General features: G+C 60.6%; 1 protein-coding gene across 3 annotated transcripts; it reads left to right on the top strand.

Annotated features, from left to right (window-relative positions):
- Positions 1 to 250: 250 nt before the first annotated feature.
- On the top strand, positions 251 to 26842 carry SYNGR1 (synaptogyrin 1). 3 transcript variants are annotated; one of them, XM_047865502.1, is made up of 4 exons: positions 251 to 424; positions 16950 to 17187; positions 18628 to 18773; positions 23028 to 26842. In XM_047865502.1, exons 1-4 carry the CDS (start codon positions 326 to 328, stop codon positions 23181 to 23183), a joined length of 639 nt encoding a protein of 212 aa, XP_047721458.1. In that variant the 5' UTR covers positions 251 to 325; the 3' UTR covers positions 23184 to 26842. The 3 variants fall into 3 exon arrangements, with proteins under 3 accessions (XP_047721458.1, XP_047721457.1, XP_047721460.1); XM_047865501.1 differs by having other exon boundaries at positions 254 to 424; positions 22962 to 26842; XM_047865504.1 differs by lacking the exon at positions 23028 to 26842 and adding an exon at positions 20305 to 20608 and having other exon boundaries at positions 257 to 424.

A 26842-nucleotide genomic window follows, 5' to 3' on the forward strand; every position in this document is an offset into this window, starting at 1 on the left:
AGGGCGGGCTGTCCCGTATTTGCGGCAACCGCCCCTCCCCCCCCTCGCCCGAGCTCCGCAAAGAGGTCACTGCGCTGGCGCCGAGCTCGCCCTCCGCCCGGTCCGCAGCACGCGCGCCCCCGCGCCCCCGCGCCCCCGCGCCCCCGCGCCCCCGCGCCCCCGCGCCCCCGCGCCCCCGCGCCCCCGCGCCTTCCGCACAGGACGCCCCCTGGCGGGAGCCCTCGGCCACGCAGACCGCGCGAGCAGGGGAGGGGGCGGGGGCGCCGCGCACGCGCAGGGCCGGCGGCGCGCGCCGAGCGGGGGGCACCGCGCGGGTGCAGCCACGATGGAAGGGGGTGCGTACGGAGCGGGCAAAGCCGGGGGCGCCTTCGACCCCCACACCCTGGTCCGGCAGCCGCACACCATCCTGCGCGTCGTGTCTTGGGTAAGGACGGCTGGGTGGCCCGGCCGTGCGGGGGGTGGGGTGCGGTGGGGGCGCGGGCAAGGGCGGCGCGCCCGGACGGACCCCGACCCCGCGGGACCCCGGGCACGCGTGCCGCAGCCGGCGGAGAGCCTTCCGACCGGGGTGCCGGCGCCCGCCACCCCTTCCTTCCCGGGCCCCGGGCGGGGGGGGGGGGGTCCCAGCGCTGGCGGAGCAGGGGGAGCTCCCGCCCCTGCTTCCGTAGCCCTTGATTCCCGGCGCCCCCATTCGCGTGCGGCCCCCCATCGCCGTGACCTCCAGGCCGCCGCTGTGCAGCTCGCGGCTCGGGTTGCGCGCGGCCACCCGGGCGGATCAGCGGCCGTGGGGACGAAGCCCGGGTTTCAGGTGGCCGTTTGTGGGGGGGGCGGGGGGGGGGAGAGGTGGATCAGGGCGTGGATCATCTCACGGGGCGCACGCCGCGCCTGCCGTGGACGTTCCAGGAGGACAGGGCCGGAAACCGGGTTTTGTGGTTTAGCCCGGAAGGTGTGGAGCGATGCGTCGGGAGCCGGATACCTAGGTGGCTTGCTCGGGAACTGCCTCTCCTTCGCGGCGTGACCTTGGGCTGGGAACCACCCAAGAAATGTTAGTGGGAAGCGAGGAGTTACATCCCGACGTGGGGAGAGGCAGCTCCTCTCTCATGCCTTAGTTTCCCGGTTTGTAGAGAGGTGGCAGCGGCCACTGTGGGCTCTGATATTTCCTGAATCCGTGACAGCACCTCCCCACCCCCCCCACGCAAGTACACCTGGATGCTTGTGGGGGGGGGGGATTAGGGGAAAACAGAGGGGATTGTTCTGGATCTCCAGCCTGACAGGGGTCAGAATTCCCCAGCAGCTGGGGTCCCTGCTGTTGTGGGGGAGGAGGATGGGACAGAGACAGTGAGCACAGAGGGAGGGGTTCATGTGGTCTGGGCAGCACCCCAGGGAAAGAAGCCTGCTGCAGGAGAGGGGTGCCTGGGGCTCCCTAGGGTTTTTTGGCCATTGCCCAGACACTCCCACCAGAGGGTCTGGCCTATGCAGGCCTGGGGCCAATTCCTGCGGGCCCACACCAGAAGGTCTTGGGCTTGGGGACGCTGGGCAGGGTCACTGTCAGCCACCCCAAGGGGCTACGTCTGAGGTCACCTGTGGCCTCAGGGTGCTCAAACCCCCTCACTTCCTGGGTTTTCCGGGCAATATTAGGGTCTGATGGGTGGGACAGCTGGGGTGTTTATCTCTGGCCTCCCAGAGAGAAAGGAAGCTAACTCTTCCCTGTCTAAAAACGTTCAAACCTCCTCCTGGTGTCACAAGAAGCGGGGCCATGTGTAAACCCCTTTCTTCTCAAGTACCCACCAGCTGGGGAGCTCTTTGAGGGCAGGGAAGCCGCAGTGACGGCACAGGGCCTGGCAGTGGGCCTGGCACCCAGGGACATCCGTAAGGGTTTGTGGTGCCGACTTCATTCATGTATGCCAGTCTCCAACTCCCCAGAGACCCCACTGGCCCTCGGCAGAGATGGAGCTCTGGGGGGCACCTGCCTGATCAGGTGGGCCAGCTGTATGCCCTGCTCCCCTTTGCCAGCCCCTCGGGCCACGGGCCTGGGAGGGTCAAGCCACTGGCTTTGTGAGGGGTGTGGGCGGTTTGCTTGCTTGGGTCACTTCTGCCTGTGATGGCTTCATTTAGCAAAGCTTCACTGAGTCTGCTGGGCCCCTAGGGAAAGTGACATGACTCAGATGCAGCCTTTAGTGTTCGGGGATCCCACAGTCCTACTGGGAAGGGAGCCAGGTGCCACCCCACCCCCCCCCCACCCCCCGCCCCGGGGTAGAGGCCGTGAGTGCCAGGAGAGGGGTCTCCCTGCTGTGGGAATCAAGAGAGGCTTCATGGAGAAGGTGATATCAAATTGGGCCTTGAAGGATAAATGGGGCTTATCTCAGGGTGTGGCGAGACAGTCCAAGCAGGAGGATGGAAAAGTAACGGATGGGGTACCCACCGTGGGCCGGGGTGGACACACGCTTACCCAGCTAGTTCCCTTCCGGCCTGCATCACTTGAGGAAACTGAGGCTCAGGGAGTCCCAAGGTTACCGAGCATGTAAGCGGCAGAGGATTGGAAGCCAAATCTTTGAGTCTCCAAAGCACATTGATTGCTTCTCCTGGAGCTGGAAGAGGTCAGAATCCTGGATTTCAGGTTCGGAAAGGATAATGGTCATCTGGGCCAGCCACCGTCTAATGCCCAACCCCCCCCCCCCCCCAACTGCCTCCTAGCTCTGCTCACTACCTTTATGCTAGCAAAGGCAGCTGATAACAGGCTAAGTGACACCTTTAAGAAATGTGTAGTTCTTTTTTTCTGATCCCAAAAGTAATCCCTGCTGACTTTCGGAAAATAAAAACATCACTTGTGATGGTTGTACAGCAATATAAATGTACTGTACTTAATAGCATTGAACCGCACGCTTAAAAATGATTAAGGTGGTACGTTTTTTCATAATTTTTTAATGTTTATTTGTTTTTGAGAGACACACAGAGAGAGTGTGAGTGGGGGAGGGGCAGAGAGAGAGGGAGACACAGAATCGGAAGCAGGCTCCAGGCCGCGAGCCGTCAGCACAGAGCCGGACGTGGGGCTCGAACTCACAAACCGTGAGATCATGACCCGAGCCGAAGTCGAATGCTTAACCAACCAAGCCACCCAGGCGCCCCGAGATGGTGCATTTTTTGTTGTATTTTACCACAATAAAAACGATCGATGGTGGGGGAGGGGGAGAAATAAAAGAAAAAAAAATAGTGGGGTGGAAAAAAATCCCGTGTGATCCCCTCACTTAGGGAGGACTGGTGCTTCCTTCCAGTCTTTTTCAAAAATGTGTGGTGCTCTGAAAGTGTTTTAACTCGTCAATGAGCGCGCAGAAGATGCCGTTGGTGACCCGTCCTTCGCCCTGGCGTCCCCTTGGCATCCTGGGGTCTGGGAGGCGTCAGGCTTGGCCTTCAGACGAACGAAGTCCAAGCTCCAGGGCTAGGGTGACCAGTTCATCTTGGTGTGCTGGAACTTTCCCAGCTTCAGCACTGCAAGTTATGTGTCTGGGAGCCTCTGAGTCCCACACAAACCTAGGTGACTGGTCACTCTAGCCAGCACGACTCCCCCGCCACGTAGACCCCTTCTGCAGCCCTGGAGAGGCCCTAGCAACACGTGCATGTGGGCTTGTGATTTTTGTAAAAGATCTTTTTCTGAAAGAGGGGAACCCCCCCCCCCCAACCATATCAGCTTCAGGGCCTCTTCAAACCTGGATCTACCCTGGAACCTGAGCCATGGGGGCAGGAGCAGGACCTCTGACACCACCTCAGCTCCTCTCTGCCCCTTGTCCCCTCGCTGGCCCCCAGGCCTGGTGAGGTGACCACTCACGGCAGGAATTGACCGCTTTGGTTAAGGCAGAGAGGGAACCAGCGAGCCCAGGCGATTCGGACCTTTCCTGCCTCGGGTGAGGAGGGGACGGCTGAGCTGGGGCAGTGTCGAGGGTAAGCTCAGAGCCACCTCTGACCCCGCTGGAGGGAGACGGGGCTGTGCGGGCTGGGAGCCGGGAGAAGGCTGCCTCTGCCCGCTTCCCCGGGCGCCGGCCATGCCCACCCCTGTGCCTTGGTCTCCCCATCTGAGTGAGGAGGTTGAGCTGGGTCAGAGGTGCTCCGGGACTGCAGCCTGTCTGTGACACCTTTCCCTATCCCTGGAGCTAGGAGCGGGGAGCCGAGCTCCGGCAGGGAGCGACCTGATTTCCTGTAAAAGACCACCTTCTCCGTGGGGTTCACGGTCTCCCTTTTAGAGGGTTGCACTGGCCTGCGGGGAAGGGATATCAGTGCTGGTAGAGGAGAGGGCTGTTGGTGTCTTAATGTTCAGTTTGAGCAATATAAATGATAAAATGTCTGAAATGGTGGCGTTTTCAGGATTGATTTCTTAAGGGCCTTGAGTGTGACACCCCAGGATTCTGTAAGTAGGGTAGGTGTCGCCGCCCCAAATGACAGAGGTACAGCCTGGACGTCTGCAGCGTCCACATTCGGTGCGCTCCCTGTGGCTTCCCTGTCTAGGTTGAAGTGGCCCCAAGGGGGGCTTGAAGGGGTCTTGTTTTTACCAGACCCCCTCAGTCATCCCAGAGAACCCTGAGTGTAAAAGCTGGGCTCGTCCTGCACCAAAATCAGGGAGCTGTGTGTGGAGTAAAAGGGGTCTGGGGTGGAGATAGAGCCTCTGGTCAGCTCTGGCATTCAGTCATTCGTTCCACACATGCCAAGTCCCTGCCCAGTACCAGCCTGTGTGCCCCATCGGAGACGCTGTCAGTCCAGTGACAAGCACTGTTGGGGAAGCTTGAGATGCTACAGGAAGAAAATCCAATAGGGGTGGGGTGGCTACCTCTGCCAGGGGAGCATGGAGGGCTTCCAGGGGGAGGCGGCTTCTGAGTTGGTTCTGATAAAGAAGCGGGGAGGGGCATTCCAGGTGGAGGGAACAGCGTGTGCAAATATCTGGAAGCATGAGGTCTGAGTGGGCTTTAGAAATAAATGATGGTGAGCTCTCGGGGTCCTGGGTGTGCGAGTGAGTGACATCAGACTCTGTGAATGTGCTCCAGAGTGGCCGCCAGGGGGAAGCTCAGAAAAGGTCTTGGATGGCAGATGTACACTCTGGGCTTCATCTGAGGGCTGTGGGCAGCCACAGAGAGGGGTTTGAAACACAGAAGAGCTCCCTGTGGCTGCCATACGGAAGCGTGACCTTAGAGGGTGCTGGGGACGAGTGTCCTGGCAGGAAACGTGTGACCTTGCGTGGCCTGTCCTCTCCCAGCACCTGGCACTGCCCTGTCATTTACTCAGGGAGCTACATCCACGGAGGTAGATTACATGCTCCTTTGGCATTTAGCACTAACAGTCTTGGAATCTTCCTTATCTCTTCATCTGTCTGTGGCTGACCTCTTAGGTCTAGGATGGAGTCAGCAGCCAGGAGGTCTTCAGGAGACGCTGGCTGGTGGGTGAGGTCTTCAGGAGACGCTGGCTGGTAGATGAGGTCTTCAGGAGATGCTGGCTGGTGGGTGAGGTCTTCAGGAGACTTTGGCTGGTGGATGAGGTCTTCAGGAGATGCTGGCTGGTGGGTGAGGTCTTCAGGAGACGCTGGCTGGTGGGTGAGGTCTTCAGGAGACGCTGGCTGGTGGATGAGGTCTTCAGGAGATGCTGGCTGGTGGGTGAGGTCTTCAGGAGACGCTGGCTGGTGGGTGAGGTCTTCAGGAGACTTTGGCTGGTGGATGAGGTCTTCAGGAGATGCTGGCTGGTGGGTGAGGTCTTCAGGAGACGCTGGCTGGTGGGTGAGGTCTTCAGGAGACGCTGGCTGGTAGACGAGGTCTTCAGGAGACGCTGGCTGGTAGACGAGGTCTTCAGGAGATGCTGGCTGGTGGGTGAGGTCTTCAGGAGACTTTGGCTGGTGGATGAGGTCTTCAGGAGACTTTGGCTGGTGGATGAGGTCTTCAGGAGACGCTGGCTGGTGGGTGAGGTCTTCAGGAGACGCTGGCTGGTGGGTGAGGTCTTCAGGAGATGCTGGCTGGTAGACGAGGTCTTCAGGAGATGCTGGCTGGTGGGTGAGGTCTTCAGGAGACTCTGGCTGGTGGATGAGGTCTTCAGGAGATGCTGGCTGGTGGGCGAGGTCTTCAGGAGATGTTGGCTGGTGGGTGAGGTCTCCAGGAGATGCTGGCTGGTGGGTAAGGTCTTCAGGAGATGCTGGCTGGTGGATGAGGTCTTCAGGAGATGCTGGCTGGTGGGTAAGGTCTTCAGGAGACATTGTTCAGGGCTAAGATCTTCGGGAGACGTTGGCTGGTAAGTGAGGTCTTCAGGAGATGCTGACTGAGGGGTGAAGTCTTCAGGAGATGCCGGCTGGAGATTTCTGCTCTGTGTCTTGGGCATTTCCTCGTGTACCGGGGCCGTGCAGGGGCTTGGGGAGCCTGGGAGAGCCGGGGGTTTGGTGTGGGGAGCAGGGTCATCAGAGCAGGACCTTGGAAGATGCTGGCCTCTCCAAGCCTCATCTGTGACATGTGGGGCAGACTCTAAGCTTTGTGAAGACTCATGTTTGAAGGGCCCGCCACATAACCGCTCCCCCTGGGCATTCGTCATCCTGGTCAGGTGCGTGTTGTTTCAGTACTTTAGGTGAGAAGCTGAGGCCCAGAGATGTTAACCGGAGTAGCTGGGGTGACAGCCCACAGCTTCCTGCTTCAGGGAGTTCCCGGTCACATGCAGAGTCCCACAGGACCTGTTCCTGCAGAGCTATGAGGCAGGCCTGAGCCTGGGGAGAAAGAACTCAGGCTGGGGGAGGAGGGGAGGAGAGGAGGAAAAACCAGGAAGACAAGGGAGGAAAGGAAGGGCAGATGGTAGAGCCAAGCTTGGCGCCCGGAACCGGAAGAACCAGCTGTCCAGGGGGAGGAGAGGCAGGCCAGGGCTTTGGGGAGTGCCTGGGGCCTCGAGGCCTGAAGCCACGTTCTGCGACCCCCTGTGACCCTGACTGGTGGTGTGACTTGAGCAAGATGCCATGTGCTCTGGGCCTCAGTTTCCCCATCTGTCACATGGGAAATGGATAGTCATTTTGGGCTGGTTCCCAACCTTTCCACCCTCAAGGAACCCCACGCTTGCTCCTAGTGGACTCCAGGTTGGGGACTGTTGGACTGGTCCGTCTTTAAAGAAGTGATATCAAGAACCACACCCCCACAATGCTTCTGGGGGGCCCACAGCAGAGGGGCCTGGGCCCCGGGTCCATGTATGTGAGCAGAGTGTCTGGGGATCCTGGCACGGCAGCTCATGGCCCTGTGTTTCTGGAGAATGCTTCCCTTCCCGGGATGGGACTATGCTCAGCCCCCCTCTGCAGGGGATGAAGGGGACTGTGGGGAAGGGGTGGGTGTTTGGCTGGGACAGCCCTAGGCTGCCAGGCCCAGACTGTTTAGAGCGCAGTCATCCGGGAACCCCAATGAGCTGGGGCTCTCAACTCACGGTCCAGGGGGCGGGAGGACATGACCTGTGTCCCCGAGTCCCTGACCCCGCTCTGAACATCCCTAATCGTACATTACGTTGTAACCTGGCCTCCCCCCACGACCCCGCTTCCCTGGCGGCCCTCTTCGGGGGGCTCTTCCTTCCCTCACACCCTCCCTCTGCCGAGCCTGGAGGTGCTCCTGGCTCCTAAGGCCGCTTCCAGACCATCGTCACCCAGCTTTGACTCTCATGCCGGCCCTGGATCTCTTCATCTTAGGCCAGCCCCGGGTCACTCCCCTACTCCTTGAAGGTGCCTGAGATGCTTGCGTCTTAACACCCGCTCTCTCTAGCGCCACCGCCGCCTTCGTTCCTGGTGTCGCAGTGCCCGCTTCCGTGCTCCTGCTCACGCCCTGGCCTCGCCGCCTGCCACGGTCTTCTCCTCGCGCGCCTCGGCCCCTCTCGCCAGGTGCACCCTAGGCCTGGCCGTCTTTCCAGCAGCTGCGTGCTCTCAGGTGGCCACCTCTTCCCCTCTCCTGTCTGTCCTCCTCTCACCTGTCAGTCCCAGCTTCCCTGGGCCTGGGACCTCGGAGCCATTGACCCTCAGGCTGTGTAGCGCCCTCACCCCATCCTCTCTGGCGCCCCTCCGGCGGGGCTCCCCCCGTGGCCTTACCCACAGCCTCCTGCGCCGGGCACCCACCCTCAGCCTCCTCATGCCCGTGCCTCCCCTGGGCTCTCCGATTCTGTGGCCCGGGCCGGGCTCCCTGCCCACTAGCTCTGCACGCCCACTGGCCTCTCCCTCTCCCCCATCCTCAGTGTCGCCCTCTCCACCTGGCTCTTGCCCACCAGCTTCCGAACGTGCCTTGTTTCCATCTCTCACCGAGGTTTCTCCCTCGGTTTCTCGCATGCACCCCACTCAGGCTTTCTCCCCCACCCCTCACCATCTGTGACCCTCTCATTGCCAAATCCACGGTTGCTTGTCATTAAACGGCTCTCTCAGCCGAACCTGGCCGGCCGTGAGCGATTTCTCCGTCCTCCCCTTGGACCCGACGGCCGCAGGACACAGACACTCTGTCGTCTTCTAGTTAACACCCACCCCGAGCGTGTGCTGCGTGCCCGCTGTTTGCTGAGGGCTCACAGTCTAGCGGAGAGAAACGTGGTGGTGACACCAGTAAAAATGCAGAGGTGAGTGCGCGACCAGCGTGAGGAGACGCTCACCTAGGTCAGGGACGGAAAAGTAGCAGTACGGTTAGTTACGAGAGAGACGGCGCCAGCCAGGCGGAGACGGGGGAAGGAGCTCCAGGCAGAAGGGACATCGTGGTAAAGGCCGAGAGGTACAGCAGAGCAGCGAAGAGGACGCCACCCCCTCGGGTGTCAGCTCTGGGGGTGCAGACACTGCGTCCGTTACATCGCTGTTGTATCCCCCAGGGCCAGGCAGCGTGTGGCGTCTTGTGAGGGCTCCACATGTGGGTGAATGAGGTGGGAGGCACTGCTCTGCCTTCCTCTTCCCACCCCCCACCCCTATTCGGGGTCTCCCACCGAACCTTCAAGGCCCAACGCAGAAATCACCTCCTCCTTGAAGCCTTCCAGGATTTCCCACCCCCCCCCCCCCCCCAAGCTTGCTGTCTCCTCCTGGCTTCTTTTGTGCTCTATGTGAACGGCCGTGAGAACTGTCAGTGCAGAAGGCGATTCCCCCTTTGTGCCTTCTTCTCTAGAAAGCGAGGCAGGGCCTGGGACCAGATCCTCTCTCCGAAGACCTCAGGCTTCCACAGAGGGAGAGAGACAGTGAACAACAGTGTCAGTCATGTAGGAGCTGGCAGGGCAGGGGCGGGCATTGAGCTGAGGAAGAGCACACAGACCCGGGTGGTTATCCCTGCCCTTGTGACCGGCTGAGAGACTGCACAGAGCCTCAGTTTCCCCAGCTGCAAAACGAGAGAGCAGTGCCTGCCTGCCTGCCTGCCTGCCAGCCAATAGGGCCATTGGGGATAAATGAGGTCCCGCCCGGGAAGGGCCCAGGCAGTGCTCGGTTGGTGTTCATAGCCCTTTTCCAGGGGTGACTCTGTTCCCCCTCCCTCCCTCAGAGAGTTCAGAGGTGGCAGGGCCCAGTGGGGAGGGACCTGGGCTGTAGAAGATTGTGGGGTGAGGCCTCTGGCTCCTTCGGCCGCCAAGCTGCAGCCCTGGGCCAGTCAAGCAGCTTGTTTCTGGGTCTGGGCTTCCCCCTTTCTAACAAGGGTCCCTGCCCCCTGTGGTCACACGGCCACAGGAGGGTGAAGGTGGGGACAGTGTGGCGAGAAGGGGGAGCATTCAGATCACCCGGCTGAGTCTCAGTACCTTGGGGACAGGGGTCTGCTTGCTCGGGCCCCTGCCCAGCAGAGCCCCCTCCCCACCCCCACTGCTGAGAACCCGAGGGACAGCTTGCAGGAAGATTACGGCCTAATCCCCTGCAGGTTACATCCAAGGCGTCGGAACAGGGTGCCCGGGCAGGCGAGCAGAGAAGGGGCCCTGGGAGCCTCCCCTCCCCTGACCCCGCCTCAGCCCTGCGGCTCTGCACGAGGCCCTTCAGGAAGCAGAGTGGCTGCCTAGTGCCCATCATGTGCCCCTGCGTTGGCTTTTGCCATTTTCCTCATATGACCCTGTGGGAGGTCATATGAGGGGTGGGGGGGCCTTGGCAGCCTGACTCATCCCTCAAAAGCACAGCTCCTTCTTTCCTCACACAGCCTTTCCCTGGGGCCCAGGAGGCGGCGGGATTGAGGACTCTGGTAGGGACACTGACAGGAAGGCAGGTTCAGCTGGAGGTGAGGGAGAGGACTCAGCAGCCCCCCCCTTTTAGGGAGTGAGCTCCCCGTGGTCAGAAGTGTGCAAGCAGAGGCCCAAGCCAGGGATTCTGATTCCCATGCCACCTGCACCTCTGCCCATCTCAGGCTTGCTGTTCGTTCCCCTTAAAGCCTTTCCTAACCCTCCCTGTGGGTCCAGCGGGCAGATGTTCACCCAAAAATGAACTAATAACTAGGGACGTTAGCGTATAAAGACGTTATCAAAGAAATACATTAGAACGTATTGTAGAATATCGTAGAATATTGTAGATCTGGGAGTCAGGCCTGGAGGGCTCCTCTGAGTGGTGTTTTCTCTGAGATATGGATGTTGAGAAGGAGCCAGCAGGAGCCAGCCTGGAAGGTCTGGGGAACTCTGGGTATTCCAGGCAGAGGGAAAAGCCAAGTGCAAAGGCCCTGAGGCAGGAATGAGCTTGGGAGGGAGCTAGAGAAGAGTGGGAGAAAGGAGTCTGAGAGGAAGGCAGGAGCCCAGGGGTTGCAGCTGGGCGAGGTATCCATCCTGGGGATGGAGGTGGGTAGGACGGAGCATGGGAATGACACGTTTAAAGGGATCTTCCCAGGGGCGCCTGGGTGGCTCAGCCGGTTAAGCATCCAACTTCGGCTCAGGTCATGATCTCGCGGTTCATGGGTTCGAGCCCCACATCGGGTTCTGTGCCGACAGCTCAGAGCCTGGAGCCTGCTTCGGATTCTGTGTCTCCCTCTCTGTCTGCCCCTCCCCTGCTCTCTCTCTCTCTCCCTCTTGAAGATGAATAAAAACATTAGAAAACAGAATTTAAAGGGACCTCTCCAGCTGCTGTAAAGGGGATGGTGCAGGGGTGGGAGTGGACGCATAGAGACCAGGAGGGAAACTGCTGTCCTCTCCTGGCAAGCGGTGGTAGTGGCCTGGGCCAGCATGGGGGACACGGGGTCATTGGGGTTACTTGGTGCAGGATGAAACAGTAGGGCTAGCGCCGCATTGGATGGCATTTGAGGATGAGCCCGGTTCGGGGTTGGAGCTCCCGGATGCAGACGGATGAGGGGCGCTGGAGGTCACTGGGGGCTGGAGGGGTTGGACGTGAGACCAGCCGCCCAAGTAGGGGGACCTCAGAGCCCACCTAGGGGCTCAACCTCGGGAGAGACTCGTAAGAGTTGGGGTGGGTGAGCACCCACTGGCTGCCACTGGAGGAGATGAGGAGGCCGGAGAGGAGGCCTTCCTGGGGCAGGTGACATTGCAGCCTGGAGGTGGGCAGGAGCGGAGACCGTGGAGTGGAGGCTGGTGAGCGGGTCAGCTGGCAGCCTGCGGTGCGGTGCGGGGCTCGGGAACACGGAGGGTGAGACAGGCGGTGCCCTTCTTAGCTGGCAGGGCTCCGGGGCTCCGCTCTCTGCAGCTTGTCTGGGTGGAAACCCAGTACGTGCCTAAAGGTGTTCAAAGCCAGCCTCTGGGGAGTTCCCGGCAAATAGCAGCGACCTCTGCCCCTCACGCTGGTTTGGCCCAGCTCTCCCGGGAGCCCGGGGCAGCCTGTTGCCCGCCAGTGGCCTGGGCACGGCCTGCCAGCTCTGTGTGCGGATGTGGGCCCGGCCCCTCCTGCACAGTGGGGTGGTGACACAGCTCGGGGCGGCAGGTGTCCCTCCTGGGACTCACGCTCATTCTAGGGTTTGGGACCTGGAATTCACTCCTGGGGAGGCAGCCGAAGGTAGGGATTTGACTTACATCCTGGAGTGGGGCTGGAGGCAGGCAGGTCTGGGCTAGAGCCCGGCGCCCTGCTTACCCGCTATGGGCCAGCCTGTTATGGGCCAGCCAGAGGCCAGGCCTCTCTGGGCCTCAGCTTCCCTCTCTGTGAAATGGGCTAAGTGAGCCTGATTTGTGGGGATGTTTTTACCTTTATTTTTTCCTTAGAGATTTTGGTGAGGATTAACTGAGATGTTTTCCGTCAGGCGCTCCCAATCGATGCAGGGTCCCTGCAGAGGCTGTGGGTTAGCTCAGGTCTCTTGGGAGTGACAGACCCATAAATGAGTGTGTGCAGGGTCAGGGTGGGGGAGTGACTGGGAAGGAGGGGGAGTGACTGAGAAGGAGTTTGATCCTGTTTGAAAGATGGAAGAGTGGGGAAGGGCATTCTGGGAGGGCGGAACAGCAGGTGCACAATTATGACACAGCCTACATCTGTGCCAACCCTGACGTCTGGGATGGCTGAGCAGAGTGGGGGCGGGGTCTGACACTTCCGGGGTCTCCGCTTCTGTGTCTCTGAATCCAGTACCCCAAGATCCTGAGATTCTGAGACACCTTCCGATGTGTTTTTCTGAGTTTGACATAGCTCTGCTCCAGCTGCCATCTGGAATCCTTTTTTTTTTTTTTTAATCCATTTTTAAAAAGACCCAGGATTGGATTATAAAGATGGTGAAAAAACAGCCTTGGTCCATTTACATTGGTGCCTCCCCGCCCCCCCCCCCCCCCCCCCCGGCTTTCTATAGCATTTTCTTTAGTTCGAGGAAAAGGGATTGTTTTTCCTGTGCCTTCCAGTGACCAGCGGCCTCTGTGGAGCCTCCCCTGAGGCCACCCTGTCCTGTTTCCAGGCCGCTGGTTCTGCCACCACAGACCCGTCTCCAGTCCCTCCAGCAGGTCCGCCTGTTAGGTAGAGTTTGGCCGCAGCGGCGTAGAATTTCATTCTGGTTTAATTTCCGGTTCTCGGCCCCGGGCGCTCCCTGCTGCAGATCCGGCCTTACCGCCTGCCTGACACAGAGCCCTGGCTTTGGGCTCGGAGGGACTTGGGTTTGAGTCTGTATCCCCCACCCCCCAAGCCAGCTGCGGCCCCCTGGCCGGTGCCCGCACACGGCTGGAAGATGAAAACAAGGACGTGGCCCGCGTGCAGTTAGGAGCAGGTGTTTCAGTCCCCCAGTAGGTCCTGAGGGAGCCCCCCTTCCTCCCACCGCGGGATGTGAGCTCCGAGGCCCATCCCTGCTCCTGGGGGGCTCGGTCCCATGTGGGTGGAGAGACGGCAGCTAAGTGGAGTCGCGAACCCCGGGCTTACAGGGTCCCGGAGGGAGTTCGGGGACCCCGAGGGACTAGTTGTGTCTCCTTGGCAACGCTTCTCCATCTGTAGAGTCTCAGGCCCGGTCCAGGTGAGCGTCCCTGCCCTGGCCCGGCTGTGCAGCCTGCGGGGAACGTGGCGGGCACACCTGTTCCCGGGGGTCGCGGAACCCAGCCCCCCGCGCCCCGCCCTTTGCTCTTCCTTCTCATCCCCACGGCAGACGTGTCAGCAGATCCCGGTGGCTTTACCTTCCGCATTCAGCAGCCACCCCGTCCCACTGCCACCACTGCCCACGCCAGCCCAGCCCCTCCTCCCTCCCCCCGGGCGCTGCTTAGCCCCCCAGCGGGTCTCCCTGCTTTCACCTTGGCCTTACGCTCTTCTCTCCGCGGCGCCCAGGGTGGCCCTTTCCAGACCTAAGTCAGATCAAGTGGGATTAAGCCCGAAGTGGCTCCTGAGCTCACCCTGCCCTTCACGGCTTTGGGGGTCAGGCCCTGCCTGCCTCGTGGCAGCTTGCCCCGCCGCCACCGGTCGCGACATGTGCTCGTAGGAACCACGTTCAGAGAAGAAACCGTGCAATGGGCCGGGGCGTGGGAAGGTGGGGAAGCAGTGATCAGCAGGCAGCGGAGGGAGGTGAGGCCCAGGAGGGGTGGGCGAGCCGTACAGCAAGGGACTGGACCACCAGCCCTCGGAAGCTCGGATTGTGTCTGGAAGGCCGTGGGGGAACCGTTTCAGGGAGCTTCGTGCTGCAGGGCGGGGACGGTGAGCCACAGATCCGGTCACCCCCCTGTGGTCACACCCTCCTCACGGTGTCCCACCCACCTGGCCTTGTCCCCCCCCCCCCCCCCCCCCCGTCTCGCCCACTCTCCCTCCCGCCCCGTCTCGTGCACCTCCAGCCCTCCCAGGCTTTTCTCCCACCTCCCGCCTTTGCCCTTTCTGTTCTGCCTGCAACACGCTTCCCCCCATCTTGGCAGGGCTGGCTTCTCAGCTCGGCTCAAAAACCACTGCCTCGGCTCCCTTCCCTGACCGCCGCTGCCCCCCTCCCGGCATGGCCACCGCCTGCCGTTGCTTCGTTATCTCTTCTGCTTGTTTAGCATCACTCCGGCGTTTTCTGGGTGCCGGCTCCGCGTCGCCTGCAGGCCCTCACGTGCATGGCCTCGTCCGTTCCTCACGACACGCCGGTGGTTCGGGGTGCTGCGGTGGCAGGGCTTTACGGATGAGGGGACCGCGGCTCCGAGAAGCCACTCGCCCAAGGTGACTTCGACCTCGAGGAATGCCTGACCGCGGAGCGCCCTGTGTGCCAGAGCCGTGCGATGGACAGGAGGACCGGAGCGGGCACTGAGCTCCTCTCTCTGCACTGCTCCGGGGCCGCGCAGGTTCCTTGGAGGCTGTTTTGATCTTGTTCCTCACCCTCCTGGGGACACACTGTCTCCAGCACGTGCCTCCTGGCCTCTTCAGGGACTCCCCGCTTCTGTCCCCCAAGAGGGCCCCATCTTAATGGTTCCTCCTCTGCTGTCCCCAAAGCCCCAACTTCCGCCCGCCCGCTTCCCCTCCCACCTCCTCCTGGCCTGCTTTTGGAAGAGGGTCTACCCTTGTTCCCACCCCTGGCGGAGCATGTCTGCCAGGAAGTGCTGCTCAGGAGGGCCTTCCTGGTGCTCGTCCCACTTTTCCTCGGGCCTCTGGAAGAGGCTCAGCCCCTGCTGTGCACCTGCTCTGCTCAGGGTGCCTGCGTGTCATTCTGTCAGGAGCCCTGGAGGGAAGGTTACTTTTTGCAGAGTTCCAATCGGAGGCTCAGAGAGCTTAAGTCATTTGCCTGAGGCCACACAGCATAAGAAGCAGGCCTGGGATTTGACTTCAGCAACCCTGTATGACCCCTTAGGGTCTGGAGTGCCCCCTCTAATCGAGTAGCTTGTCCATTCTGCTGGATTGGGGACATTGGGTGACATCTGGGGCTGGGCCTCCGATTCCCGACCTGGCAGTTCCTTGGTAGGAACCTGGGACTTGTCTTGGTGCACAGGTCCCAGGGGGCTCTGTGAATGGCAGTCCCGGAGTTGTGCCGTGCGCCACTCAAGCAGCTGGCCATGAGAGAGCCTGCCTTCATCTCCTGTGGCCGCCTTGCTTGTCAAGACTCTGTCAGTAGCCCCGGAGTTCCTTAGACAATCGCTGTGAAGTCAGGACTTCCTGCCTCTCCCCTCCTGGGCTCCGGAGCGCCAAACTTGGCACTCACTCACACTACTGGCCCCCCGGGTGTCTGGAAAGACTACACCTCCGTCCGGGCCCACCCCCTGAGGCTGAGCATCAGCCTAGTCAGGTGAGAGACAGCACAGGGCTGAGGATCAGGACGCCCGGGTCCCCGTTCAGCCCGGAGTGTTGACAACGGTGCCACCTGCACTTTCTGTGCCTCAGTTTTCCCGCGCTGCTAATTGGGAGCAGCACGAGTTGCCCTGTGCACCTCCTGGGGTGACCGTGAAGTTGTGGAACCTGTGACGGGGCCGGGCTGAGAGCCAGCACGCCGGCCCGGGTCTGGACCGTGGCTGTGTGCACATTCTCGGATTTGGACAGGCAAACGCGTGGCTCACGGGCCACCATGGCCACCGCTGTGCCCACGGCTGAACGAGGACACAGCCCCACAGTCTTGTCTTTAATTGTAGAAAAATTCGCACGCCGTGCGATTAACCATTTTCAAGCGCGCATTTCCGTGGCATTGATGTTGCGCAACTGTCACCTCTGTCTGGTTTCAAAACGTTCATCATCCGTAAGAACACTCCGTGCTTCTTAAGTAATCGCTCTCCGTCCTCCCCTCCCCCAGCCCCGGGGCACCTCTCACCTGCTTCTTGTCTCTGTTTTGTCTGTTAGGGCTTTTGTCCTGGGGATTGACTTTTGTGTTTGGCTTCCCTCACCTCTTTTTGCACCTCTTTTAAGGTTCATTCAGCTGCAGCAGTGTCGTTTGTTTGTTTGTTTTTAATTTGTGTGTTTGTTTATGGCTGGCAAACCATAAAAAGCCACATGGGCCCCTCCAGAGGGCAGCTCAAACCAAGGCAGCCTCTTCCTTCGGAGCCAGCAAGTAAGAGGCGGCAAGCGAGGGTCCTTGCAACCTCCTCGCAGAGATGTTATCCGTCGCTCTCTGCACTATTCCGTTGGGAGTGAATCACAAGGCCCAGCCGCCACGCAGGGGGAAGGAGGTTGCACAGGGGCGTGAACGCCAGGAGGTGGGGTGGTGGGGGGCCATCTCGGCTGGCCGTCTATCCGAGTGAAATAAACCTGGCAAAGGGGTTGCCGGTGGGGGTGGGCATGGGCCAGCGTCTAGAGGAGTCAGCCTAGGGGGGCTGGGGGTGGGGGCTTGGCAGGTTCACCTCCCACTCATTCTGGGAGGCCAGGTCCAATTGTAGAGGAATCTTGGTGTCAGGGCCCAGGAAGACCTCCCAGGAGCTGGACGGTGGGTTGGTAGGGCCAAATCTCTGGCCAGAGGGTCATTCCTGCCTGAGGCGGAGGAAGGAAGGGATTGTCCCCTCCTGCGCTGTGTGACCCGAAGCAAGTTGCCCTCCCTCTCTGGGCCTCCCCTCTGAAATGCCTGTTTCGCACGAGCCTTGTGGCTGTCGGGGGTGAAGAGGGCTCCCCGGGGCAGGGGTAGGCCGCGGGCCGAGGCGGGTAGCCTCCCCTTCTCCGGGCCTGGTGCTGGGCGGGGGCCGGCCTGGATCTCATGCCTGGCCCCCTCCCCCCACAGGTGTTCTCCATCGTGGTGTTCGGCTCCATCGTGAACGAGGGCTACCTCAACAACAACTCGGAGGGCGAGAAGTTCTGCATCTACAACCGCAACCCCAACGCCTGCAGCTATGGCGTGGCCGTGGGCGTGCTCGCCTTCCTCACCTGCCTGCTGTACCTGGCCCTGGATGTGTACTTCCCACAGATCAGCAGCGTGAAGGACCGCAAGAAAGCCGTCCTGTCCGACATCGGTGTCTCAGGTGAGCCCCCCGCCCAGTGGGCACCCCCCCCCCCAGCACAACAGAGCCGGCAGGGGGCCGTCCCGGCCGTGGGCCCGTTAATCCTCACGCGCACCTAGGAGGCAGCCGTCCCCCATCGCCCATTTTCCAGATGAGGAAGCTGAGGTGCGGGTGGGTGAGGGGACAGACTTGGGGTCACGTGGCTGGCAACAGGGAGTGGTGGGACCAGGGCCGGGCCTGAGGCCCCGGAACAGCCCACAGCTCCGTGGCGGGGAGGGGACACAGCTTCCCTTCTCTCTGAAGCCTCCCCTGTGCCACCCCCCGTGAGAGCCTCGTAAGGCAGGACCGACCGCCTGGCACACAGTCTGGGCCCGGGGAGGGCCGGGACCTGACGTGACCTGCTGCCCTCGTCCTCCAGAAACAGCCTTTGGCAGAGCTGACCCGACCTCTGACCCCACGAGTTCTGAAGTCTGCTCACTGGGTGCTTGGGTTGAGAGGCCGTGAAGCTTTGCCTGTGGCCTTGGCTCTCTGGCTGAGACCTCCCCCCATTACTGGCCCTGGGATCCTCAGGGTGAGCCTGGCTGACTGGAAGCAGTGAGACCAGTCCCGTAGACTTGAAGGATAGAATGAAATCAGTGGTTCTCAAGCGGTGTTCCACGGCGCCCCAGGGTTCCCCAGCAGTGCCTGTGGGAGATGTTGGTCTCTAGCTACCCCAGCCCTTTGGCACACACACGCTTTGTCTGAGCCGCTCTGGTCCTCTCTGGGTAGACCCTGGGGACCCACAGAAGACCTCGTTGCCACAAGGCTCCCACTGCTAAGCTCCCCAGGCCTCGGTGCTCAAGAGGGCCCTCGCTCACCTGGCTCGGGCCTCGTGAGGCTGGGCCTCGTGAGGCTGCGAGCACAAGAGAAGGCAACGCTCAGACCTGCCCAGCTAAGCCGCCCCCCTTGCCCAGCCTCGTCCTCATCCTCTCTCTGCCCGACTTTCTGGGAGGCTGTCGTTGGCCAGGGGGTCGGATCAGTGCTCCTCCCAGACTGCTGCAGGGGCAGACTACGTCCCGGGGCGGGGATTCAGCTGGGAAATCTGTGTTTGGCTAAGGCAACAGAAATGCGCACCTAGGCCAACTGACTTTTCTCTCTGTCTCTCCCTCCTCCCCTCCCCTCCCCTCCCCTCACTGCCCCTGGCTCTCCCTGCCTCTGCTCCTGGCCTTGCCATCTGCGTGGCCCGGCTCCTCTCTGTGGTCTCTCTCCTGCTCTGTGTCTGACTGACCTCCCTGTTCTCGCCTCACCTTCCCTGTGCTCCCCTCTCTGTGCCCCCTGCCTCCCGCCTCTCCCTATGGGGCTGGGGGTGGGGTGGGGGAGACGTGCTCCCAAACCCCTCCGTGTTGCTCGTTTTCTCCATTTCCTCCCCCCTCGCCCTCTCCTGTGCGCGGCCCCTGTGCCTGGCCCTCGTGGACACCCCAGCCTTCTGGGCCTTCCTCTGGTTCGTGGGCTTCTGCTTCCTGGCCAACCAGTGGCAGGTGTCCAAGCCCAAGGACAACCCGATGAATGAAGGGACAGATGCGGCTCGGGCCGCCATCACCTTCTCCTTCTTCTCCATCTTCACGTGGGTGAGTACACGGCCCACCCAGCCCACAGTCGCCCGCCCCAGCCAGGCTCCCGAGCGGGCGGGCGGCCTTTCAGCCTAGCCGGGGCCTGCATCCTGCTTCCTGGAGCCCGTACGTGCCCCTGCTTCTCTCCTCAGCAGTCACACGGGCTGCTTCCCGGGAAGGAGGCTGTTGCCATTGCCAGCGAGGTCGCACAGTGGTGCTTGACCCTCGCTTTGGCACAGAGCAGCCTTCCAGTGGTCACAAACGCCCCTCCCAAGCACTCTGGTAGTTGGGTTGTGGGCGTTTACCCTAACCTTTTGCAGACCCAAGTGGAGGCCTGGACAGAAAGATAAGGCTTTGCAGTTCTGAGGCTGGTTAGGAGCCCGGGCCTAGGTGTCGGGAGACCTGGGCCACTTCCTGGGGCTGCCTCTAGTTTTCCGGCCCATTATCTTCCCATCTCTGAAAATCAGGAGTTGGGATTTGGGGGGGGGGGGGGGCGGGGTATCACAAACTCAGATGTCCATGTGGTAGGCAGCACGTGAGAAAGCGTGAGTGGGCCGGGCGGCAGGTGCATGCCCCCAAAGGGACACCCTTGATCCCTGTTCCAAGGCAGGGATAGGGACCCACACAGGCCAGTCTTTCCATTTTTCCAGAGAAGCCAGAAATCTGAATTTCTGTGTGAAACCTGATCGTTACGTGTTAGCAATTTATTCAAGTTAAAAAAAAAAATACCGTGCGGGTCAAAGGAAGCGTGTCTCTGGGCCCACAAACGGCACCCATTGGCAGGCTCTGGACCTACACCTCCAGCACCCACGGGCATGACAGCAGGGCTGGGCCCTCTTTCCCACTGGGGTCAGGTCCCCTCGGTGTATTTCTTCTCTCCTCACCTCCCTCCTGCGATATCAGGGTCACATGGGCTCCAGGCCCCCATCTCAAGGGTTCTCCTTTGCCCTGTGTGCAGCCCCCTTCCCCTCCAGGCCCTAGAGCAGCCCTGGGCCCAGCCTTCTGCAAGGAGACCCTGGGGCTAAATACAAGCAGCCCTAGCCCTTTCTGCGAAGCCTGCTGCAGCCAGGCCTCCTTGTCCCTCTGCCCTTCTGGGCTTGTCCTGGAGTGACTTCCTGCTCTTTTTGAGGGCCCCTGAATATCCATTTTCTCTTGGGGCCCCTGTCCCAATACAATATTGGGAGCCAGGGTTTGGAGGAGAACACCTGTGGTTCAGGCCCCGGCACGCCAGCAGTGGTCACACCTGCCCTCCGTGTCCTCAGGGTTGGGCAGGAAGAACCAAGTGATCCCAGGGTATCTCAGACCACAGAAGATGCCCCATGTATGGGAACCACACAGCCTACCGGGTGCTACAGGGAGATGTTTGGACCAGTGAGCCCTGAGATGGGGGTGGAGTTCACAGAGGAGGAGGAGTGATGGGGCGTCAGGACTTCCGGGGGCAGATCCGAAAGCCTGACGGACAGGTGCCCACTGAGGCCAGCTTCCCTGCTGGCACTTCTGCCTTTCCCAGCTCTTCCCCACCGTCCTCACCCCTGCTCTCTCCCGGCAGAGCCTGACCGCAGCCCTGGCCGTGCGGAGATTCAAGGACCTTACCTTCCAGGAGGAATACAGCACACTGTTTCCCGCCTCGGCACAGCCATAGGCCTGCCGGTTTCCCGAGGCGGGGAGCGCCCTGTATCATGCCCAGTGGCAAGGTTATGGGGGCAGCCTACTGCCGGAAATGGCCAGGATGCCAGGGCACGCAGGGCAGTGGGTGGCTGGCTTGAGGGGCCAGTTAAGACTCGCCACTTACGCATTCATTGCCTCCTTTCTTTTTCCAAATGTCCATTCATTCAGTAAACATTTATTGAGCAGCTGTTTTGTGCCTAGTGATGGATCAGACGGGGTCCCTGGCCCCAGGAGCCCACAGGCTGGGGAGGGGAAGACAAACAAATTGAAATCTCCCCCAGACAGACGGCCACGGGCTATCAGAGGGTTGGCGTTGGCTCTCTATACTGGTATACTGATCTGTGGACACGGTGCGAGAGCCTGTTCCCTGCTGCAGCACGAAGGCTGACCTTACAGTTCCCATGGAGGCTGGGTGCAAACGGAGGCCTGGCCGAGGACATCAGAGGACTCCTGGGCCGGCCCTGCTCTCACATGCTGTGTGACCCTGGGCAAACCCCCGCACCTCTCTGAGCCTCAGTTCACTACCCAGTGGACCAACCTCTCAGGGCTGTTGTGTGGATGAAACAAAGGCTGGCACGGGGCTTGGCACAGAGATGCTCAATAAATGTAGGCTCTTCCCGTTCATTCGTTCCTTCATCCATTCTCTCCAAGGAGTCAGAGACACCTCCATAATCTCTACTTTGGGGGCGATTCTCGTGTGGTGAGCCCTCGTTCTTCCAAAAGACTTTGACCTCCAGTTCTATAGTTTGGGGGCCTTTAGCTGCCTGGGCAGGAACCACCAATCTCTCCACTCTCCAGGAGTTGGGGGGGTATCAGAGCCAACAGGCCCCCAGAGCAAAGCACAAAGAGAGTGAGCTTCCCAACACTAGAGGCATACAAGTGCACACGGCTTGCTGCGTGGTGGAGATGCTGCAGAGAGTATACCTGCTCTGAAGAAGCAGGGCCAGGTGGGCCACCAGGTCCCTGGGCTCTGAGCAGAACTCCCAGCCTCCCCTTTGCACCTGAGTCCAGCAGGGTCCCATGCACCACCCCCCACCCCCATACTCTTGCGTTGTGGCCTCTTGAACTGGCCTCTTGAATTAGGGAGGCCTGATTCCCTCAGCTCAACTCCTTCGGGCCTGGTCTGCCTTTCTCAGGCTCCTGCACTGCTTTAAACAGTCAGTATTCAGGAAGGGCTGCCCCTCAGAGCCTTTACCAATGACACAAATCAAAAGTCAGTGGCTAGTCATTGGGCTTCTGGAACTTTCTAGAATAAAATGCCAAGCACACTCCCCCCCCCCCCCCCTCGCCGCCTCTCACCAGATGGCCCTTTCAGGTTCCTGGTTGGTTTATTCCCTTGTGAGGGGGCTGATCCATGGGAAGGAGATGGGGAGGGCCCTGGCCTGGGAAGGAGCAGGACCTCTGGGTTCAGGTCTGGGTTCTGACACTGACTCTGCCGTGAGGTCTCCCTTCACTAAGCCTCAGTCCTCCCAGCCCAGAAATGGGTATGTAGAGCATTAGCATCTTTCCATCACAGGAAGGTTACCTGCTAGAAAGATCTTTGGGGAAGGCTTTCAATGTAAACCTAAAAATTATGTTTTAAATTCATTCCCTAGCTGAGGGTGGTCAATGTCATTGTCCTTAATAACAACGTAATAGCTTTTACTGAAAAAGAATTTCCCACCTTTGTGCGTATGCTATAGACAAGTCTTTCCCAACTAGGTCCCGTGAGAAGAGGGCTTCATTGGTCAGGTAAGGTTGGCAAAGGTCGCTTGCCAAAGTTTTCCCCTCGGGGATCCCAGTAGACGTTAGTCAAGGCCCTAACAAGTCCTGTGGTCCTGAAACTTCTTCTACTCTGTTGAACTCAGCTTCCCAAACTTGTTTGACCAAATGTTTTAGTTAAAATTAGGTTCAGCAGCAAATGAACTTGTAAATAGCAGTGGTTTAAATGAAGTCCAAGTCTGAGAAGACAGTCCGGGACTGGCCTCGTGGCTCCAGAAGTCTCCAGTGACCCAGGCCCCTTCCGTCCCTACAATTAGCTCATGGACCTCGTGGTCCTGCGTGGCTGCGAGAGCTCTAGCCCCACATCTGACCTCCGGGCGTCAGGTCAATGGGTGGGACAGCTGGTGTGCTGGCCAGAACTTCGTTACATGGTTTCACCTCGACGCAAGAGAGGTGCGGTGGCTTTTAGGTGGTTTTCCAGCACACCAAGAAACTTTTTCCTCTCTCCACGTAACACCCCCGAGAACACAGTTTGAGGAGGATGTTGTGGCCTTGGGGCCACCTTAACACTCCACAGTGGAAAGTTTTTGGTGACCCATAGTGACCCAAAGACCTTCTGAAGGTCTTTCTGGCTGGATGGACAGTGTGGTTCTGGGTCTCTTGAGGGCTGGCTAAAAGGACAGACTTCTGCCCCTCAGTCAGTGGGGCTTCGAGGATATTTAGCCCTCTGTTGCCTGTGTCCTGTGAACTAACTGCCACTAACCCAGCGTTCTTGTCTGTCTCTCCTCTAACCATCCCCTCCCGCCTGTCCTCGTCCCCGCCGGCCCCCGTCCCCAGGCGGGCCAGGCCATGCTGGCCTTCCAGCGGTATCAGATTGGCGCCGACTCGGCCCTCTTCTCCCAGGACTACATGGACCCCAGCCAGGACTCCAGCATGCCTTACGCCCCCTACGTGGAGCCCAGCACCGGGCCAGACCCCACCGGCATGGGTGGTACCTACCAGCAACCGGCCAACGCCTTTGACGCCGAGCCCCAGGGCTACCAGTCGCAGGGCTACTGAGCTGCAGTGACCGCCTGCCCCTCGCCTGTCCCTGTCCCGGTCCCAGCCGCCCCTGCCCTCCCCGCCCCCCCACCGCCCACCGCCCACGCCCAGACCCCCCCGCGCCCTCCCAGGCTGCCCTGCCCAGCGCCTCGATCCACCGACGTCCAGGGCAGCTCGGGGTGGGATGGGGCAGTAAGGTGTTGGGGGTGCATCTACACGTGTGCAAGTCTGTCCGGCGGGGGCTGGGGGTGTTCGCGTTCATCCGTTGTGTCGTCGAGTGTTCATTGAGTGCCTGCTGTGTGTCAGGTGTGTGCTTGGCACCGGTGGTGAAAGAGAAACGGTCCCGGAAAGGAGGCAGACGAGGGACGGAGGAGGCCCCGTGGGTACCAGAGGTGGGAGCGGTGCGAGAGATAGACCCGGATGATGCCGGGAAGGTTTGGCCCCGGGGTGGGTGTGAATGCCGGCAGGACACTGGAGTTGTCACCTGCCGGAGTGACGGCAGCCCTACTGTGGGTGTTGGGGCTGTCTCCATTTCGTGGCTGAGGAAACTGAGGCCTGGAAAAGTCAAGGTCACTTGCCCAGGGTCACTCGGCAGCCAGTGAGAGTTGGCTCCAAGCCCAGGCCACCTGACTGCGGAGCACCTGCTGTCCCCTGTCCTCCCTGCCTTCCCCATCCCCCAGCCTGGGGCTCCACCTCTCAGTGCTATCGTCACACTCTGGGAGGCTTTGGGGACCTCAGCCCGTGAGATACCCTGATTCTGCTGCAAGCCGGGGGCCTGTTCTGCCCGGCTGGCTGCTCCCGAAGTGGGACAGCCCTGTCTCTAGGCCCCTCTCCCCACATCCCCACCAACCCCTGCCCTGGTCTCCTGTCAGGGTGGGAGGGCCCGGGGGGCTTGCCTCACTCGCCCGTTTCACCCGTGTACTGCTCCGTGCCGTGCGTGCCCCACCGGGAGCTCCGGTGGCCTCCCAAAGGACTGACCGCTGTCCCTGCCCAGGGCCGGGTGGGCGAGGAGGCCCAAGGTCACAGCGAGTAAGTGGCAGAGCCGGACTTACTGCCCGGGGTTCTTGGTCCCAGCCACTCAGCAGGTGCCCCGATTCCCTGCCCTCGTGACCTCCCAGGAAACGGAACTGATCTGGAACACTGTGTCATCTTTCCCTCGGCCAGGGTTAGCCAGGGGAGCTCAGGGGCTGCAACTGCCAAGGACCCAGAGGGTCCTTCCACTGGCCTTGCAAAAGGCCTGATGAGAGGACAATGTGGGAGTCAGAGTAGAGACAGCAGGGACTCTGGGCCCAGCAAAGCCAGCCATTGAGCTGCTGCCATGGGACAAACGGCTCCCGAGATGAATGCTGAAAGCCCCTTGGTGCATGGCAGGCTGAGGGGGGAGGAGACCCGGGCTGTAGTGGAGATGGTAAGCAGGCGACTCCAAAGGCACAAGGAGGGTTGGGAGCAGAGAGAGACTCTTGCACAGGTGGGCTCTTCACTGAGCCTTGAGGGGCGGGGAGGCCTTACAGGATGGAGGTGTGGGGGGACATGGGGCCCAGCGTCCACTGGCCAGTGCCTCGGGGAGCAGGGCAAGGGAATTGTGGCTCGGCACCGTGCTGGATGTCCCCGCCACCAGCACCCCGTTCCCCCACCAGAATCCTCAGAGGCAGGTGACACTCCCGCAGACTCCGCTGTTACACCAGGGATTCAGAAGGCATGCAAGCCAGTGGTCCAGAGATGGGCCCCAAACCCGCCGCTACCCAGGGTCCCCCAGAGGGCAGTGTGCTATATGAGAGCTTGTGAAGGGGTGAGGCTCCCCGAGGAGGGGCAGGAGCAGCACCGCAGAGGGAGGGAGAGGGAATTTCCCAGGTAGAGAAGTGGCACCGCTGTCCTCGCTTAACCGCAGAGGAAACAGAGGCTCAGAGTGTGAATGAGTTAGCGGCGGAGCATGCATCTGAACCCCATCCTGTCCAAGCCCTCCCCGGGGGGCAGCAGTGACAGCAGAGAACCCCAGGCAGCTGAGCAGCAGCTCAGGGTTGCTGACTCTGGTTTTCCACATCTGGCGGAGGACTCTGTCCATGGTACCCCCGCTCCCGGTGGCCCGAGTGGGGACGGGATGAGGCTGCGGTATCTGCCAGGCCGAGCGGTGGAACCTGTTACCAGACCAGGTTTACGAAGCAGGTAAGGGTGCGGGTGGTCGTGGGTGTGCTTGTGGCAAAGTGAAGTCCTGTGCCGGTGCGGGAGGCTGTGAGAGGCCCTTCCCTTCGCCCACTCCCCACCAAGCACCTCCCCTGCCGATGGACACAGGGGGACCCCAGGGCGCTGTCCATCCGTTCTCCCTGGGCACCGACTAGCTCCTCGTGATGCTAGGAACCACTTAAGCTTCATCCAACCCCTGGGTGTTCCTCATAGACTCTCCCTGCCACCCCAGACTAGGAAGGTTTACAGGACGCCTGCCAGGAGTGAGGGGCACCGAATCCTCTCACTTTGCATTCCTCCCTTGACCTGGGGTGCAGACCTGGAGTACGGCCCAGATGTGATCCCACCATCAGGCTGGCTCTTGACAGGGACCAGCCAGTGGTGGAGGGAGAGAGGGCGGAGGGTGGGGTTTGGCTGAGACCCAAGGCTCCTGACTCCCCTTTTGGGAGGTTGGTAGCGACGTCCCGTTTCTTCCCCTGGCCGAGGACAGCCCCCCCAGGGCCCCCAAGGTGTATTCACAAGCCAGTGGTGTACTCTTGCCTCCCTCGGCCTCTCTCTTGCTTCCAAGACTTTTATTTATTTTTTTTTTTTTTAATTTTTGGAGAAGACTTCCCCTCCCCCCCCGCACCCCCTGCCCCAGCCTGACCTTGCCGAGTTTGGGCTTCCTGCTCCCACCAAGCACAAGAGAGGGCTCAGGAAAGCTGGGTTCCACGTAAGTTTAGAGCTGCAAATACCCTTAGAGTTGGTAGAGTCAGCCGGGAAGACAGTGACTTGTGCAAAGTCACACAGGCAGAGGTTTGGGATCCGGGTCTCTTGCCTCCGAGTTAACACTCATCCTGCGCAGTCAAAGCCCGTCTGCCTGGGGGTGGCTTCTGGTACCTGGGGGTGTAACCATTGGTCTAACTCCCCAGGGACTGGCATCCGCTCCCTACTCCAACCTTCCCTGGTGAGTTTTGATCTTCAAAGACTCTTGGGGGTCCCAGGCTTCCCCCATGTAACCAAGAGCCCCCACTTGTTACCCCTTGAGGGCCCCCCAACCTTGACCCCAGACCCCTTTGATTGTCTAAGGAGCAGGAAGAGGGACCACCCTTCCAAAGAGTCTGTAGGAGGATGGGCTGGTCCAGTCGCCTCCGAGCGCTGCCCCTCGATGTGACACTCCCCCTCCCCTGGTGCCCACAGCCCTCGTCTGGGTGTCCCGGCCTTCCCGCAGCATAACTGCCTGTGTATAGTATAAATATATATATTTTCTATATATAAGATGTATAATATAAGGCTCCACAAATATATCTCTGTGTGTGTGCGTGTGTGCAGTGAATGGCGGTCCCCCTCCTGGGCCCCCACTCTGGACTCCCCCACCACCTGGTTAAGTCTCAAGAGTGAATCCAGTGGCCCCGTGGCACCCTCCTTTATGACATCTGTCCATTTGTGGTGAACCAAGTGAAGGTGGTGACTTCTGGTGACATAGTAATAAAGTGAAGACAAAACCCACCAGCGGA

The sequence above is a fragment of the Prionailurus viverrinus genome, chromosome B4, assembly GCF_022837055.1.
Source record: "Prionailurus viverrinus isolate Anna chromosome B4, UM_Priviv_1.0, whole genome shotgun sequence".
In the NCBI taxonomy this organism is placed as follows: domain Eukaryota; kingdom Metazoa; phylum Chordata; class Mammalia; order Carnivora; family Felidae; genus Prionailurus; species Prionailurus viverrinus.

What these genes read in the sequence shown, in the direction of transcription:
- SYNGR1 (XM_047865501.1), top strand. Translation starts at nt 326, where the DNA reads ATGGAAGGGGGTGCGTACGGAGCGGGCAAAGCCGGGGGCGCCTTCGAC. An exon ending in TCCTGCGCGTCGTGTCTTGG is followed by an intron (nt 425 to 16,949) that starts GTAAGGACGGCT and finishes CTCCCCCCACAG; the next exon opens with GTGTTCTCCATCGTGGTGTT. An exon ending in GTCCGACATCGGTGTCTCAG is followed by an intron (nt 17,188 to 18,627) that starts GTGAGCCCCCCG and finishes TGGACACCCCAG; the next exon opens with CCTTCTGGGCCTTCCTCTGG.